This window comes from Haliaeetus leucocephalus, unplaced genomic scaffold (assembly GCF_000737465.1).
Source record: "Haliaeetus leucocephalus isolate CR32 unplaced genomic scaffold, Haliaeetus_leucocephalus-4.0 Scaffold101, whole genome shotgun sequence".
NCBI classification, from domain to species: Eukaryota; Metazoa; Chordata; class Aves; order Accipitriformes; family Accipitridae; genus Haliaeetus; species Haliaeetus leucocephalus.
In genome coordinates this window covers 3,294,801-3,308,760 of record NW_010972537.1, presented here as the reverse complement: position 1 = coordinate 3,308,760, position 13,960 = coordinate 3,294,801, and the positions used below count along the sequence as shown (strand labels likewise).

General features: G+C 46.7%; 1 protein-coding gene across 1 annotated transcript; it reads right to left on the bottom strand.

The window, feature by feature from the left end:
• Positions 1-3,721: 3,721 nt before the first annotated feature.
• On the bottom strand, positions 3,722-13,893 carry EIF3L (eukaryotic translation initiation factor 3, subunit L). Its single transcript, XM_010585449.1, has 13 exons — positions 13,826-13,893; positions 13,682-13,730; positions 13,391-13,601; positions 12,728-12,807; positions 12,382-12,443; positions 10,948-11,017; positions 10,175-10,248; positions 9,011-9,182; positions 8,599-8,753; positions 7,631-7,801; positions 5,828-6,325; positions 4,736-4,816; positions 3,722-3,978 (listed from the first exon to the last, which is right to left on the bottom strand). Exons 1-13 carry the CDS (start codon positions 13,856-13,858, stop codon positions 3,940-3,942), a joined length of 1,695 nt encoding a protein of 564 aa, XP_010583751.1. The 5' UTR covers positions 13,859-13,893; the 3' UTR covers positions 3,722-3,939.
• Positions 13,894-13,960: the final 67 nt, after the last annotated feature.

Genomic DNA, 13,960 nt, shown 5'->3' with positions numbered 1-13,960 from the left:
GCCGCCGCCCGCCCGCCGCCGCCGCGAGCCCAGGGGCGGGGCGTGCGGTGGGCGGGGCATATGGTGGGCGGGGCGTGTGGTGTGGGCGGAGCATGTGCGGTGGGCGGAGCCCGCGGGTCCCGGGCCACGCCGAGGTCTCTCCTTCTTCTCCCCCGGGGCTGCCCGGTTGCCCGGTGCTTGCCCGCTCTTCTCGGAAGGAAAGAGCACCGTAGACTCTCCCCGGAGAGGAGGGGAAGGGCTGGGAAACGGGTGGTAAAGTCAGACCCCGAAGAAGCGGCGGGGAAGGTAGGAGAGATGGGAGAAAAAGGGGGCAGAGCGGTAGGCTAGAAAGAGGGGGCCCAGGGCTTTCTGCTTGCAGGGGTGTAGGGCAGCAGGGTGGGGAGACATACCCGCCCCGTGGTTCTCACCAGCTCAGGGCAGGTGGAATTCTCAGAGAAAAGCCCTGAATGAAAGTTGGAGTCTGTTCTGGGTGGGGTTTTTTTTCTGCTCAGTCCCTGAAGGATGGGAGAGGACTGCAAGCAGGAACTGAAAACAGGTGGGACTGAACTCAAGTGTAACTTCAGCTAAAAGAAAAATAACACCAGGCAACCTCATTTCTGGATCCTAAAGAAAAAAAAAAACCACCAGGCAACTTCATTTCTGGATCAAAAAGAAAAAAACACCAGGCAACTTCATTTCTGGATCAAAAAGAAAAAAACACCAGGCAACCTCATTTTTGGATCCTAAAGGAAAAAAAAAAACACCAGGCAACATCATTTCTGGATCCGAAAAGAAAAAAAAAACAAAACACCAGGCAACCTCATTTCTTGATCTTGTTCAGGCTTAGACGTAGGCTGCTGTAGGCAGAAGCAGTTCTCGGCAGTCCTAGGGGCATAAGCTGCGGCAGTGGGGGACATGGAAACATCAGACAGCGGAGTATGCGTGGGATGTAGGTGGCTCCCGGTGTAGGCACAGGGCCAGGGCGGGCTTTGAAGATAAGGACATTTGGAATTGCAGGCAGCACTTCTCAGGAAGCTGTGGAAGAAGTGGAGGAAGGGTGCGATACAATCTCAGGAACCCACGACATTGAGGAGATGGATTGTCACGAGAGCTGGCTTGCATGCTTAGTGTGATGGTCTGACAAGGGGTGGGGAGAAAGCACACTGTTAAATGTTATTTTGCTAAACATTTTTTTCATTTCCAATTAGGCAAGGTGGGGGGTAATAGCTACCTCTGTGGACGACTGATCCATCACCCAGATGTTGAGCTTATTGTTGGCAGTCCCTCTCTCCACTTTTTTTTCTCTGTTAATGGGCTCTATATCCCTTTCTCCAGTCAGCTCTCATGCTTAGCACCCTCCTTCTTCTATTCCACTGTTTCATTCTATCACTCCACAGCCCCACAGCTGTAACAAGTGAAAAATAAATTCTCCAAATGGCTTATGCAGCCTCCCCTGTCAGTGCCCGGGATAAGCTGTGGTATAAATCACTGGAAAAGCTACTATGTAGAGAAAAAGGAAATGAAGTATTGTCTTGGTTTTGCAACGACCGAGCTGGCTGCTCAGGATCCCCCAGACCTGCCTGACAGCATCTTCCTGATGTCTCCTAAGGGAAAGCAGGATCAGGAATGTTTTCTCAAGTGTCTTTTCCAGGGTCCATAATCACACTGACTCCGTTCACGACCACAGGTCAAAGACACAGAGTAGATAACCCTGTGCTGTGGTTCCCTCTGATAAAACCGTTTTGACCAGAACTGCCGGAGAACATTTCCACCAACCTAACGCTGCTGCAGCAGGCAAGGCTCAAGCTGTGACAAACCCACCCCTCCTCCCTGCAGAGTGCCTTTCCAGCAGCAGCCAGGCTCTGTCGATGCTGCTGAACGCCCTGCATTCCTCTAGCTTCAAGCAGTGCCAGGCACCGCAGCTCGCTGAGCCCATCTTTCCGCCCTGTGAGAGAGCTGCAAGCTCTTCCTGGCTTCGTTCCACCAAGTGCCAGTCCTGCTCAGTTAACCTTCAGCAGTCCCTCAGACAAGGCGTGGAGCCAGGCAGACCAGCGGATGGTCTCTGTGCATCCTCTGGAAGCCACTCTGGCAGACACAAACACAAGCAGCAGCATATTCACATACCTGAGAACAGCCTGTAACCACTAGAGTGTTTAAGATGATCCATATATGCATTAAAAGTCTGTAACTCCAAACATGCCAATCACAGATTAAAAACGGACCAAATCCCAGTAACACATTGGATTCCTTTGCTATGCTATGAACCAGAACTGATCAAGGAGATACTGCCCTGCCAGAGGTTCTCCTGTTGTGTATCACATCTATCTTACCACATGTTCTGGGCAAGATTTAGGCTTTGGATAATAAGAAAGCAGGAGAGAAGTTGCTGTTGACAGTATCCTCGGTGTGCTGCTGTTGGTAAATACACCCAGACAGAAGTGGCAGCCCTAAATATAAGAAGGACCAGAGGGTCCTTTGTATGATACCCAGCTCCCTTGGGCTGCTGCAATGCAGCAGTATCTCAGTCCTGTAATTTCTTTAATCATATGGCTGCCTCAAATCCTTCAGAACTGGAGGCAAGTCCTTGGCATGCACAATAGTAACAGCAGCAGCTAGAAGGCCAACAGAAGTTGCCCATTTAATCTGACTCTGCGCTGCCTGTACCTTGCCTGCCTGAGTTACAGGAGTTTGGGATGGGAAACGCACTTTTGAGCAGTATCTAGGACACTAGAAACTTGACCCTCATTCAAACACAACTCAACAAAGGCTAATTATTCCTGACTTCTAAACAGAATTGTGTACGAAGCCAAGCTGGACTGCCAGGACCCCTCTCTCAGTGGAAAGGAACGAGAGGGAGAGGTACAAAGAGGCAGATGGTATATATGAACCACGCTTTGTCTAGCTTTCCTATGACACATGCAGGTTTTTCCTCTTGCACCTGCTTCTACCACTCAAACACCAAACTATTTAAAGACAGCAAAACATGAAGGGAGAGAGGGTGTGGAGGGCAGATGAGATGCGATTCATTCTTTGCATTCTCTTCCCCAGTATTCACAGGTCCTCGATTCCCCTTTATAGGGCTAGTATTCAACTGCCTTTTCTAAGGCACTGCAAGTTTGCCTTGAAGAATCCAAAGTGGCTGAGAGCTGGGAAAATTAGCATTTAAAGGGTTTTAATAAATTAAACACCCTCAGGGAGTTTTCTGGAGAAACTGAACTCCATTAAATTAAGGGCCAGGACTCGGGCATCACTTGTGCTGAAATAAAACACAACCTCCAGCAAGGACATCTGATCAGATGACCAAAGTTAATATTGGTTGAACGTTTACAAAAATCCTCCCCCTTCCTTTAAAAACATGTCAATCCACTTGGGAGCATTCCTACTTCATAGTAGCTAAAAAAATAAAAGAGGGGTGGGAAGGCAAAATGCAACCTTCTAGGAAAGCAACTACAACTCAGGTATATTCAATGTGTAGAGCAAGATCTAGAAGGAGTAATATTACCTTGTACCTCTTTTCCATATCCTGTGGAAACACTGTTGAACAGCTAATTTTCTCCCTGCTCATCAGTTCTGCAGCCTTCCCTGTTCACTGTGCGCAGTGCCTTTACAGAAAGGGATCTGCTCCCCACTGTTACCTGCAACAGCATGGACTAAAGAGAGCACAAACCAGCAGCAGCTGCCCATGTCTCCAGATGCAATTATATTCTTCCACAGAGGAAAAATAAATGAGTACATCAGATACTGAATGTTCACCAGGAAAATTCTACTAATTTATTAGATGTCATGTCCTTTGTAGGATAGTTTGAGCCAAACGAGTCTGCTCATTTAAGTACAAAAACTCTCAGAGTCACAGGAGATTCCAGAAATGCCAGAACCCTGAGCTCCCCTCCCTCACCACAAAGAGAATAATCTCTCCCACCCACTTCTCTGCTCAGGCCGATCACAGCATCCACAGAAGTTTTAGGGTCTCTGGCCCATCTTCTTCAGGGTTCGATTCAGCTGGAATTAGAGAAAGCAAAGGTCAGAAAAATATGTAGTGATTGACATACACTACTGTTCCCCTCAGCAGCCTTTATCCAATGCCTCTACTCCTTCCTCTCCAACTCACTGACAAAAAGAGCTCTCGCGCAAGTGCAGGCAGTGTGTGAAGTAGAAGGGGAACTAGTAAAACTCCCTCCTCCTCTCCAAGACAGCAGAGAAAGATGTGGGGAGAAGAGAAGGTGCAAACTTCTAGCAGTGGTATCACAACCCTGTATTGCTCAAATCCCCACATCTCAGGATTTTGCTGCCTAAGTTTCCAGTGTGCAGCAGCCTCTGTCAGGAGAGTAGAGCACTGACAGAATGTCACCTCCTGGCTGAGCACAACACTGAACTCACCTGTGCTCCAGAAATGTTCGAGGCCACTTTTTAGAGCCGTAGTTATGAGGGTAGAGATATGATTTTGGTTGTGTTACTGACAGGAACACCACAATTGTCTAGGGACAATGGAGTCAGTCCCTTTGGACAGTAAAATCCTCCTCCTTTTCCACTGTGGCTCAGATGAGCACTTCTCACACAAAACCATACCATTCTTCAAAGGGCAGCAGCTGCTGCTTAAACCACCTGCTTTTGCCCAGTGCCTTGCAGAGCCAGAGCTTGCCCCAGCAAGGCACCGCACAGCTGTCTCACACAAGTGTGGCTCCGCCAGGGCCTGCACAGCCCACTGCTTGCCCCACTTTTCCTAAAGAGCTACACAGCCCTCCTGCCCAGGCCTCACCTCCTCAAACTTGTGGATCTGGCGGATGAAGAAGTCCCCATAGCGTCGAGCAACCTTTGTGTCTGCGATATGGATCATGTCCTGGGGAGGGAAGAGCATGAAGTCAGGAAAAGGACTGCGCTAGCAGGAAGACAGCAAGCACTGCCAAATGTGAGGAGCAACCAGAGGGGCTTCACTCCAGCCCTGGTTCAGCATCACACATATCTGACCTGTGTTGGTCCCAGAGCAAACATTCAGTTCTCTGTGGGCTATACCTTTGCCTGGGATGGGTCCCAAATTCACATGGTATTCACTTTTCACATTCTTGCACACTCTGCCTATTTTTGTCTCTCTTTGCAGCAGTTTGACAGTCCCAACCCCGATTCATGCTCTACTTCCCTCTACCAGCAGCTAAGAATCATGTTATCTACCAGGAGAGCTAGGTCGAGACATAGCATGAGACCTTGCAGCAAGAGGTCTGCTCTACAGACCAAGAACAAGGGGCAACCTGTTCTCCTTTGCAGCAAGAAACCTAATTGTTACTGCTATCTTCTTTGAAAATGAAGTCCTAAAAGACTCTTTGCTATGTTTCCTGCTGCCTGGAGCTCCAAGGGCAGATTGGTGACAGGATCATACCTTGTGTTTAGATTCCTCCTAGAGCAGACAGAGCTAAATGCTGCTCTGGTGAAAAATGGACCTGTAACACCACCAAGCAAGACCCCTGCTTTGTCAAGCAAACCAGAGATGTGGGCGAGACCTACAAAGCTGACAATGCCACCTGACAGACTGACAGCACTGTCACAGATGTAGTTATCCAGCTGTCACCTCCTGAGAATACTGACAGACAAACAGTTCCCTCTGTCCAGAGGAAGACATTTAGGACCTTTGCTTTCTGGGTACAATGACTGCCAAAGCTGCCTGTGACATCCCATCACTGTTCATCCACTGACACGCCTATTAAGCAGGGCTACAACTTCACTGTGGGCAGCCAAGCCCTTCACATGGCAAAGAAGGAAGGGATGTTTCCCACAGACTACAGCAAAACTAGGTGCTGCCACTTCCAGAATTTCCTGGGTGAAGGAATTTCCTAGCCAGCAAGGGGCAGATACCAACCTTGTCAATATAGAAGTCGACCTCAGAGGCGGACTGGAACTCCCCGTCCAGGGCAGATATGCCACTGGTCCATACCAGGTTCTTCATCTTGTGCTTGAAGACAAGCAGCTGGATACGAAACTCCTGCTCCGTGAGGTCTAAGAAGCCAGCCAACTTTGCCACAGGCATGGTGGTGTAGAGTTTGAGGAAGCTACGGATGGTGGAGAGCTGGGCCTGCTGCTGAACCTCATCAGCAAAGACCTTGAGCTGCTGCAGGAAGGGCTCTTTGTGGTAGTTGGGGTGCACGTTGTCGTAATTGGGCACCACGGGGGAAAGGAACTTGGGGCAAGCATAACTGAAGAGTTCCTCATAGACTTGTGCATCACCCTTCTGCATGCGCAGCATCTTATCCCCATATTTCTCTCGCAGCTGCAGGTGGATGCTCTCATCTATGCGCATGGGGTACATGGTGAGGGCGATGGCCAGGAGTGCATGCATCTGCTCATTCTGCTTGTTAATCTGAGAGAGAGAGGAGAACTTGTTAGCTCGTCAATGGCTCAGGCTTTATGGTGCTGGAGGAAGCTGGGAGCTGCATTTTTGAGACAGACCCTTTACCCAGTGCACTGATGGTCCTAATGCTCAAGGGAGACAGCACAAAGAAGCAGTGCCTCTGGGCAAAGCAGATAGATTAATGCTGTATCGAGGCTCTCATCAATGAAAAAGTGGGCTGGACAACAGGAAAATACAGAGTGAATGTATCCAGATCCATAGAGAACCTGGACAGCCAGAAGCAGATTTGACTGCTTTGGTGCAAAAAAGTGTAGAGGAGAAGGGAAGGCAGATAGTTTAACAATGATCTCCTGGCAAGGGACAGTTATCAGGGAGGCCAGTGAAGAAAAGACTGAGAAGGAAGATTTATCTGAGTGTGAGATGAAACAGACAGCTGTGTGGCTGAAACAGACATACCAAATTTTGGAAGTGTCATGAAATTAAGAACAGCAGGATTTGGCTACACAAAGAATGAGAAATGAATCATAAGGATGAAAAGGAGACAGCAGCAGCAGGGGGTAAAACAGGCACCAGAGACAGCTTAGGTGGAAAGAAAGCTTTGTTTCAGCCATGCTGAATTAAAATAGTCCGTGAATGATTATCTGATAATGGAAATATATCCGACAATGGCAGTAACCTGAAATGCAGGAATGGACTAGGAACAGGACTGAGTCTGAGGAAGCTTTGACAAGCATATCATTAGCAGCTGACATTCATTATGGGTGATATTCATTGTGGGTGCTGGTCTCTTCTGTCAGGTGGCTGGAGATAGGACAAGAGGAAATGGCCTCAAGTTGAGGCAAGGGAGATTTAGGTTAGATATTAGGAAAAAATTTTTTACTGAGAGGGTTGTCAGACATTGGAATAGGCTGCCCAGGGAAGTGGTTGAGTCACCATCCCTGGAGGTATTCAAAAAGCGAGTAGACAAGGTACTTCAGGACATGGTTTAGTGGGCATGGTTGATGGTTGGACTCGATGATCTTGAAGGTCTTTTCCAACCTAAGTGATTCTATGGTTCTGTGATTAACAACACTGCCTAGAGGGAGAGTGCAGATGGAGCCCAGAAAACTGCATGGTGAACAACCAAAGGAACTAGTAACACAGCTAAGAGAAAATATTGCCGCAAAGGAGTTCAAAGGATCCCCAGTCACCATAAGTATAGTCCAGGAAAATAAGGCTGGACTATTAGATGTAGTTATCAGGTAACAGAGGACAGGCAGGGAAGAAGACAGCAGCTTTTTCTTTTGGGAAGTCTAGACCTGTGCTATCTCTTACCATCTCATACTTGTACGTCGTCCTCTGAAACATGCTCTTGGTCCTCTGGATGTAGAGGAGGATGTTGGCAAAGACACGGATGGCATCCTGGTAACGCCGCATCATAAGGTATGCGAAGCCCACATAGTAATAGGTGGTCACCTGGCACTCAGGCACCCGGGAGTACATGCTCTGAGAATGAAGGATCAACACACTGCGTTAGAGGGGAGACAACCACCTTTGATCCAAACAGCTCATTACCCAGAATCCAGCCACCTCTGCTTTCATTCCCAACCCAAATATAGAAAGGAGAGGGTTAATTCAGGATACCTCACCTCCCACCAATCCCTGCAGCAGCTTCCTCAGGGTTTATTAGATCATCCCATTTCCTATATTTCCCAGTTTCAGCTTCCTGCAAGCAGATGACTTTTGCACTGTGTGCAATATTGCCTTGCTCAGTTCCCTTTCCCCCTATTTCACTGCACATCCTGTGCCAGACAGCACATACATAGACCTGTGCCAAGCCTTGGGCCAAGCCTATGTTGCAGCTGGACTTTTGTTACCCACTCTTACCACAGGTAGCACTCAATTCTAGGGCAAAAACATCCAAGGTCGGTGTGGGCACAGTGAGAATGAGAGTCAAAAATAAAAGAACGAGCCATTGACCAAGGTGGGAACAACGTGTTAGCTAGCTACCACTGCGCTCCCACTTAACAATTCAACTAATATTCTCTATAACAACACTGCCTTGCACAACACAGCAAACCTCCTAAGAAAATAGGCATTTGTGCTGCAACAGCATCAGGCATTATCATATGGCTTGATTTAATGCCAAAGCTCCAGCTGTGTTCAACTACAAACTCCTGACAACTACAACAGCTACAAACAGCTCCTCAGCTGCAAGATTCATTATGGCAATCTTTCACCAGCATGTTTGAACAGAGGCATTTGGAAAACCGCCATGGAAGGTTTAAAACACATTGTATTACCTTCTTGTTGAGCTCAATGTTCTCCAGAACCTTGATTGCTTGGTAGTAATCACCCAGCAGAGAGTGCAGACGCAGTAGCCCAACCAGGCTGAAATAGCCCAGCATCTTGTAGAGGGAGTGACGACCATATTCACCAGCCACGCTTTCAGGGTCACCTAGGAAAAAAAGGAACAATGATGCTTTCCTCCAAGGAAGCAAGCTCCCCTTTCAACACCTCAACAAGCAAAGGGAGCAAGACCTCAAGTGTAATCACCGGCACTTCTCACATAAGGCCAACAGAACTTGTGCCCAGTCAATCCATCCACCGATTAAGGGTTTAATCCAGCTCCCAAACAAAGCTAACAGAGCTTGGTCAAATCAAAGCAAGGCAGCAGAGACACCAGTCTTGCTTGGCATCACCCAGCTAGCTCACCTCCACTTGTATAAACCTCCAGCTGTCGGTTAATGTTGGATTTATCCACCAGAGAGTGCAGCACATTAAGGACACTGTGGACGTTCCAGATCTTGGGGTTGGAACGAAGGAAATCAATTTCCTCTTCAGACTTCTTGGCTGTCTTGCAGCGGTACTGGCTGAAAGACTGGAACTACAGGAAAAAGCAGAGATTCAATGATGAGAGGCTAGTTTGGAGATGTTCAGCTAAGTGCACTAAGCTTACAAGTTGATCACACAAATACATTAGAATAAGCTACAAGTCACATGAAAAACAGTTTTATCTGAGATCACCTGGCAATCAAAATGGTAAATTACACCAACTTTAAAGCACCTAGGAAAAAAATGATACAGTGCAGGGGAAAAGGCTAGAAGACAGAACAAAACAAAACAGAGAAGGATCTCTTAGACAATTAGGACAGGCAACTAAACACAAATTTGCCATCTGAACAGGTAGCAAAGAGAATGACCAAGTCATAAGATGTGTCTGCATATACACACATCTTTTTCTACATATGCACATGTCCTTTTTCATCCTAAAGCTTGACAAGACTGTACTTGAGGAATTCCAGGCAGCTCTATAATAAAAAGTTACAGACAAAGGAACCTATAGAGAAAAAACAACAGTATTTGAGATCTGTATTGCTGCACTCAGAACAATAAGTGGAAAAATATTTCCTAACGTCAAGACCTTAGACCATAGATTATTTCAAATCAGGTCAGCAATCTCTCAGTGCAAGCATAAAGGCCCTACTGACTAAGAAGTACAAAACTAAAGTAAAACCATAAACACAATAAAACTAGTTTGAACAAGTATCTTCACAAGGTCTTTGTGATTATAGCAGACTTCATTCAGGCTGCTTTCAACAAATCAGGCAGAAATGAAGGCGAGTTAAAAAAAACCCCGAAGCAGCAACTGAAACAGAAATATCAACAGAAAGCCAGGACTCCCCAAAGAGCTCCGGGTAACTTAAAGATCTGTACATTTACAACTACTTCATCTACCTGGTGACCCAGGAATAACAGTGCTCACCAAAGTTTTTTGACCTGCAATGGTATCCTAACTATGAAAATCACAGGGAGGGAGGAGATGGAAAATTTATAGTGCTAGCAGAGGCAAAATGGCCCAGTCTCATAGTCATATACCTGGTATATGAATTCATCAATGATATCCCAGAGCCATTGGTTGGGCAGTTCCAGAGGAGCAGGGCCATCAGCATCTGCAGAAGAACCCAAGTAATAGATGAGAGGCTTAATACCTTCAGCAAGAACAGTGGCAGAACTGGAGGAATAGACAAATTAAAGAACACAAGAATTTCCCTGAAATGGGAAATGCAGCAGCAGGAGAATGAAGCTTCCAGTAGGGCGGTGATACGTAGCTTCAGCTACCTCAACTGCCTTCATTTCTAAAGAATACGAGCATGTATGGCGTTAATCTCTAGAGTGCAACTGCTCAGAAGCTGTGCACAGACTGTAGGGGTTTATCCTAATTGATCTATTCTCTCCAAGTTGCCTAGCAGAGAGTCACAAACACTAAAACTTGTTCCAAGGGGAGTCAGCAACAGTAAGCAGTTGTGAAACACTGCAAATTTTTTCTAGCTTACAGCTTCATTTTGCTTTTTAATAAAGATAGGTGAAGAGGTTCTCAGCAAGACAGAAAGCTAAATAACTTTTATTCTTTACAGTATTTCAGAAAGCACTGGAAACTATTTGTGCTTTTTGTGGTTTTAAATGCATGGATGTAAAGTGCTATTTATTCAACAAACTCAAAATGTGTGGAAAGCTCGTAGACTACTTCTCCCTATATGATCTATAAACAAACACGTTCTAGTTCTTTTGACCCTTTCTCCAGCTCTGCCCTCTCCATCCACTCTCCCTCTCCAAAATTCACAAACCAGAAATGAATTGCAGCAACTCACTGAGGATGTAGTTGAAGAGATTGCAGTAGTTGTAATAGGATTCAAATCTCTGCTCCAGCGTGGGCCCCCCCTGCAATGAGAAATCAGCACAGTCTGCTTAGTTTCAAGCACAGCAGGAGTGAGTTAACAGGCAACAGCATATGAAGGACAGTCAATAGCCACAGCAGTAGAGGGTCTATTTCAGAAATGTTAGAGCCAATATTCAACCAAGACACCCACCAGCACCACCCAGAAAACTTGAAATTGTATCACTACTGTCCCATAGAATAGGACTGACTTTTCATGTACAGGTAGCTTCTCCCACGACGACCGAGCATTCAAACCTTCTGTGAATAGGATGCATTAACCTTCCTTGTCCTCCCCTCTACTGTCCAGATTTAAGAGCTTCCTATTACCTTCAACAGCTTTCCTTCCTTCTCCCCTCATGAAAGGCCTTAATAAATCAAAAATTCTGCATCTGGACAGTATTTCTAAATGCTTTGAAAGACCAGTAAACACAGTAGGGAATCACTCATCCTAGAATCATCTTCCTTGTTTCACCTGGAGACACTCAAGGGCAGTCTGAGAACCACTAATAGCACAGCTTGAGAAACCAGTCTCTCCTGTTAAAGCCTGACTCAGGTTAATACAGCAGCCTTTTTAAAGTGCCCATTTCTCCACCCTCTGGTCCACATCAAAACTGCAGTTATTACTTATTTACTCTGTAAGCCATGCTTCTGTTCAGCTTCTGTCCTTAAAGATTTTCTCACTGACTTCAAATTAGCGTAAGAAAAAAAAGTGAGTTTTGTTTTATAGAGCATTATTCCTTCTGTTTCCTTCTCCTGTATCCTTTATGGTGCCCATGCTTCCCTCTCCACAAGGCACTCTCACCCCACTTGTTTTTTTAATCATGAATATTGCACCCTCTTCTTGTGACACCCCCTCTCACCCACCTGCTAATCTGAAGAACAAAGAGCCACAAGAAACACACAAAACCAACTGATCTATAGGTCTTACAATTACAGCTCTATCAAAAAGAAAATTCAGTTACCTCCCAACACTTCCTTCTTCCTTAACTCACTAACCACTACATTTGATGTCAGTAACAAATGTTTACATAATAGCCTCCTGAAAACTCAGACCAGGTCTTCTGATTCATATAAGGTGCCAGGGACACCTGCACACTCATTACAATCAAGCTTGAGGAGACAGCTAACAAGCCTCAGAAAAATATTCAAATCTTTCCTGCTTTTCAGCAATCAGTGAATCCTTACTAAAATAACAAACGGCAAGAATTTTAACTTCCCTAAAAGCACCTTGACTTATAGCTCATCCAATCCTGTCTTGCAAAAATTATGGAGCCACTGATACCGTGGTGACAGCAAGATTTGGCAAGTTTTATTGCACGGAGAAGCCAGCATGCAACCAACAGGAAGACACAGGACAAACACTCACGCTGACTTTGGCGTAGATGTGCCTATAATACAGCTCCTTGTATAGGATGAGGAAAACAGCATCTGGAAAAGATGACAGAACTCGACATTAGCAAGCCACAAGGCCTAGGCAACTGGATCTCTCAGGTACGCCAGCAATGCTCCTCCTGCCACAGTAATAAAGGGAGGCACAAAAGGATACTTCATTCAAGTTTGACTTCTTGCCAGGCATCTGCTGAAGGAGTTGCCAGAGCAAATGAAGACGACTGACTCAGGCAGCAGCAACACTGTGCACCTGCTCACTCATGTATCAAAAGTGATTTATCTCCTTCTCTCTCTGACAAGCAAAAAGAAAGTAAAAGACTTACCATTTCCAACCTGAGAGGCAATGGCCTCAGCCTCTGGCCATGGGGTATTCTTAAAAAATCTTTCTGTCAGCTTTGTCCAGCTGAAAGATAGACACACGTGTGGTATTAGAAACTATATCTCCGTATGACAATGCTAGAGTTAGAGATCACAATACAGAGGCCTTGGACTTGATGAAAGTAGACCACCGCCACCACCATCCCCTTTTAGTAAGTCCAGTGTTGAAGCAAAGAATGAGAATTGCAAACTAAACAATTAAAGTCTTTGATTTATCCCTTAAGTATGGAACAGTTGAGTATGTTACTTTCACATCCCCTTTACGGTAAGGTAACACAGCTATATGCACCAATTACACCTCACAGCTTTCTGCAAACTGCCTAACTAGCACTACTGAGGTCACTTTTTGCTGCATCCACATCTGTTGGGCACAGCACTGGTATTTTCCTTCAGATAGGTCACAACTCACCTATATTTATGTGAGCCTAATGGTCTGGAAATACCTGGTTTTTTCCCCAGTAATCAAATCAAACCTCATGCTGTATTTTAGAGAAAGCCCAAGCCTGGAACAAGACAGGTAATAGTTGGCCTTTCCTTTTAAGAGCAAGGGTGCACTTTTGTCACAGTTTAAACAGCGATTCCCCCTTGCAGGGAGGACGGCTTTGTACCTGTTTTCATAGATGTCCTGGATCTCGTACACCTTCTGGTCAATAACATCACTGGAAACACGGCTGGCCTGGAGCTCGTACACCTTCTGGTCGATGAGATCCGACACCGTCTTGTGAAAATACTGGATGAAGTTTTTGATCACTTCGGGGATCACCTGGTAGGTCTGCTGCTCGTACTGGCGCTCGTAGGCCAGGTCTTGCTTCGGGTCTCCTGAGGGGAAAGAGGAGCAGTAAGGCGGTTACCGCCCGGCCCAGCCCGGGCCTACAGACCCGGCCGAAGCCCGCACTCACCCGTGTGCATATCATAGTCGTTGGAGTAGGCGTACGGGTCATAGGCGGCCTGTGGAGAAAAGGCGGCAGCGAGTCAGCACGGACACGACCCCCCCCGGGTCCCCGGCCCTCCTCTCCCGCCGCCCCGGGACCCCGGCCCCGCACCTCGTTATCGTAGTCCTCCCCCGGGTAGGCCATGGCGGCGGCGGCGGCGCGGCAAGGAAAGGGGGTGGGACCAGGGGCGGGGCTCCGACCGGTCCAGCGGAAGGGCTTGAGGCGGTGAAGCGGAGCTGCGCCCTT

Coding starts and splice junctions, on each gene's coding strand:
- EIF3L (XM_010585449.1), bottom strand. CDS start 13,858: ATGGCCTACCCGGGGGAGGACTACGATAACGAG. Junction 13,602..13,681: donor CGACTATGATATGCACACGG/GTGAGTGCGGGC, acceptor CTTTCCCCTCAG/GAGACCCGAAGCAAGACCTG. Junction 7,802..8,598: donor ACATTGAGCTCAACAAGAAG/GTAATACAATGT, acceptor CTTCATTCTCAG/AGCATGTACTCCCGGGTGCC.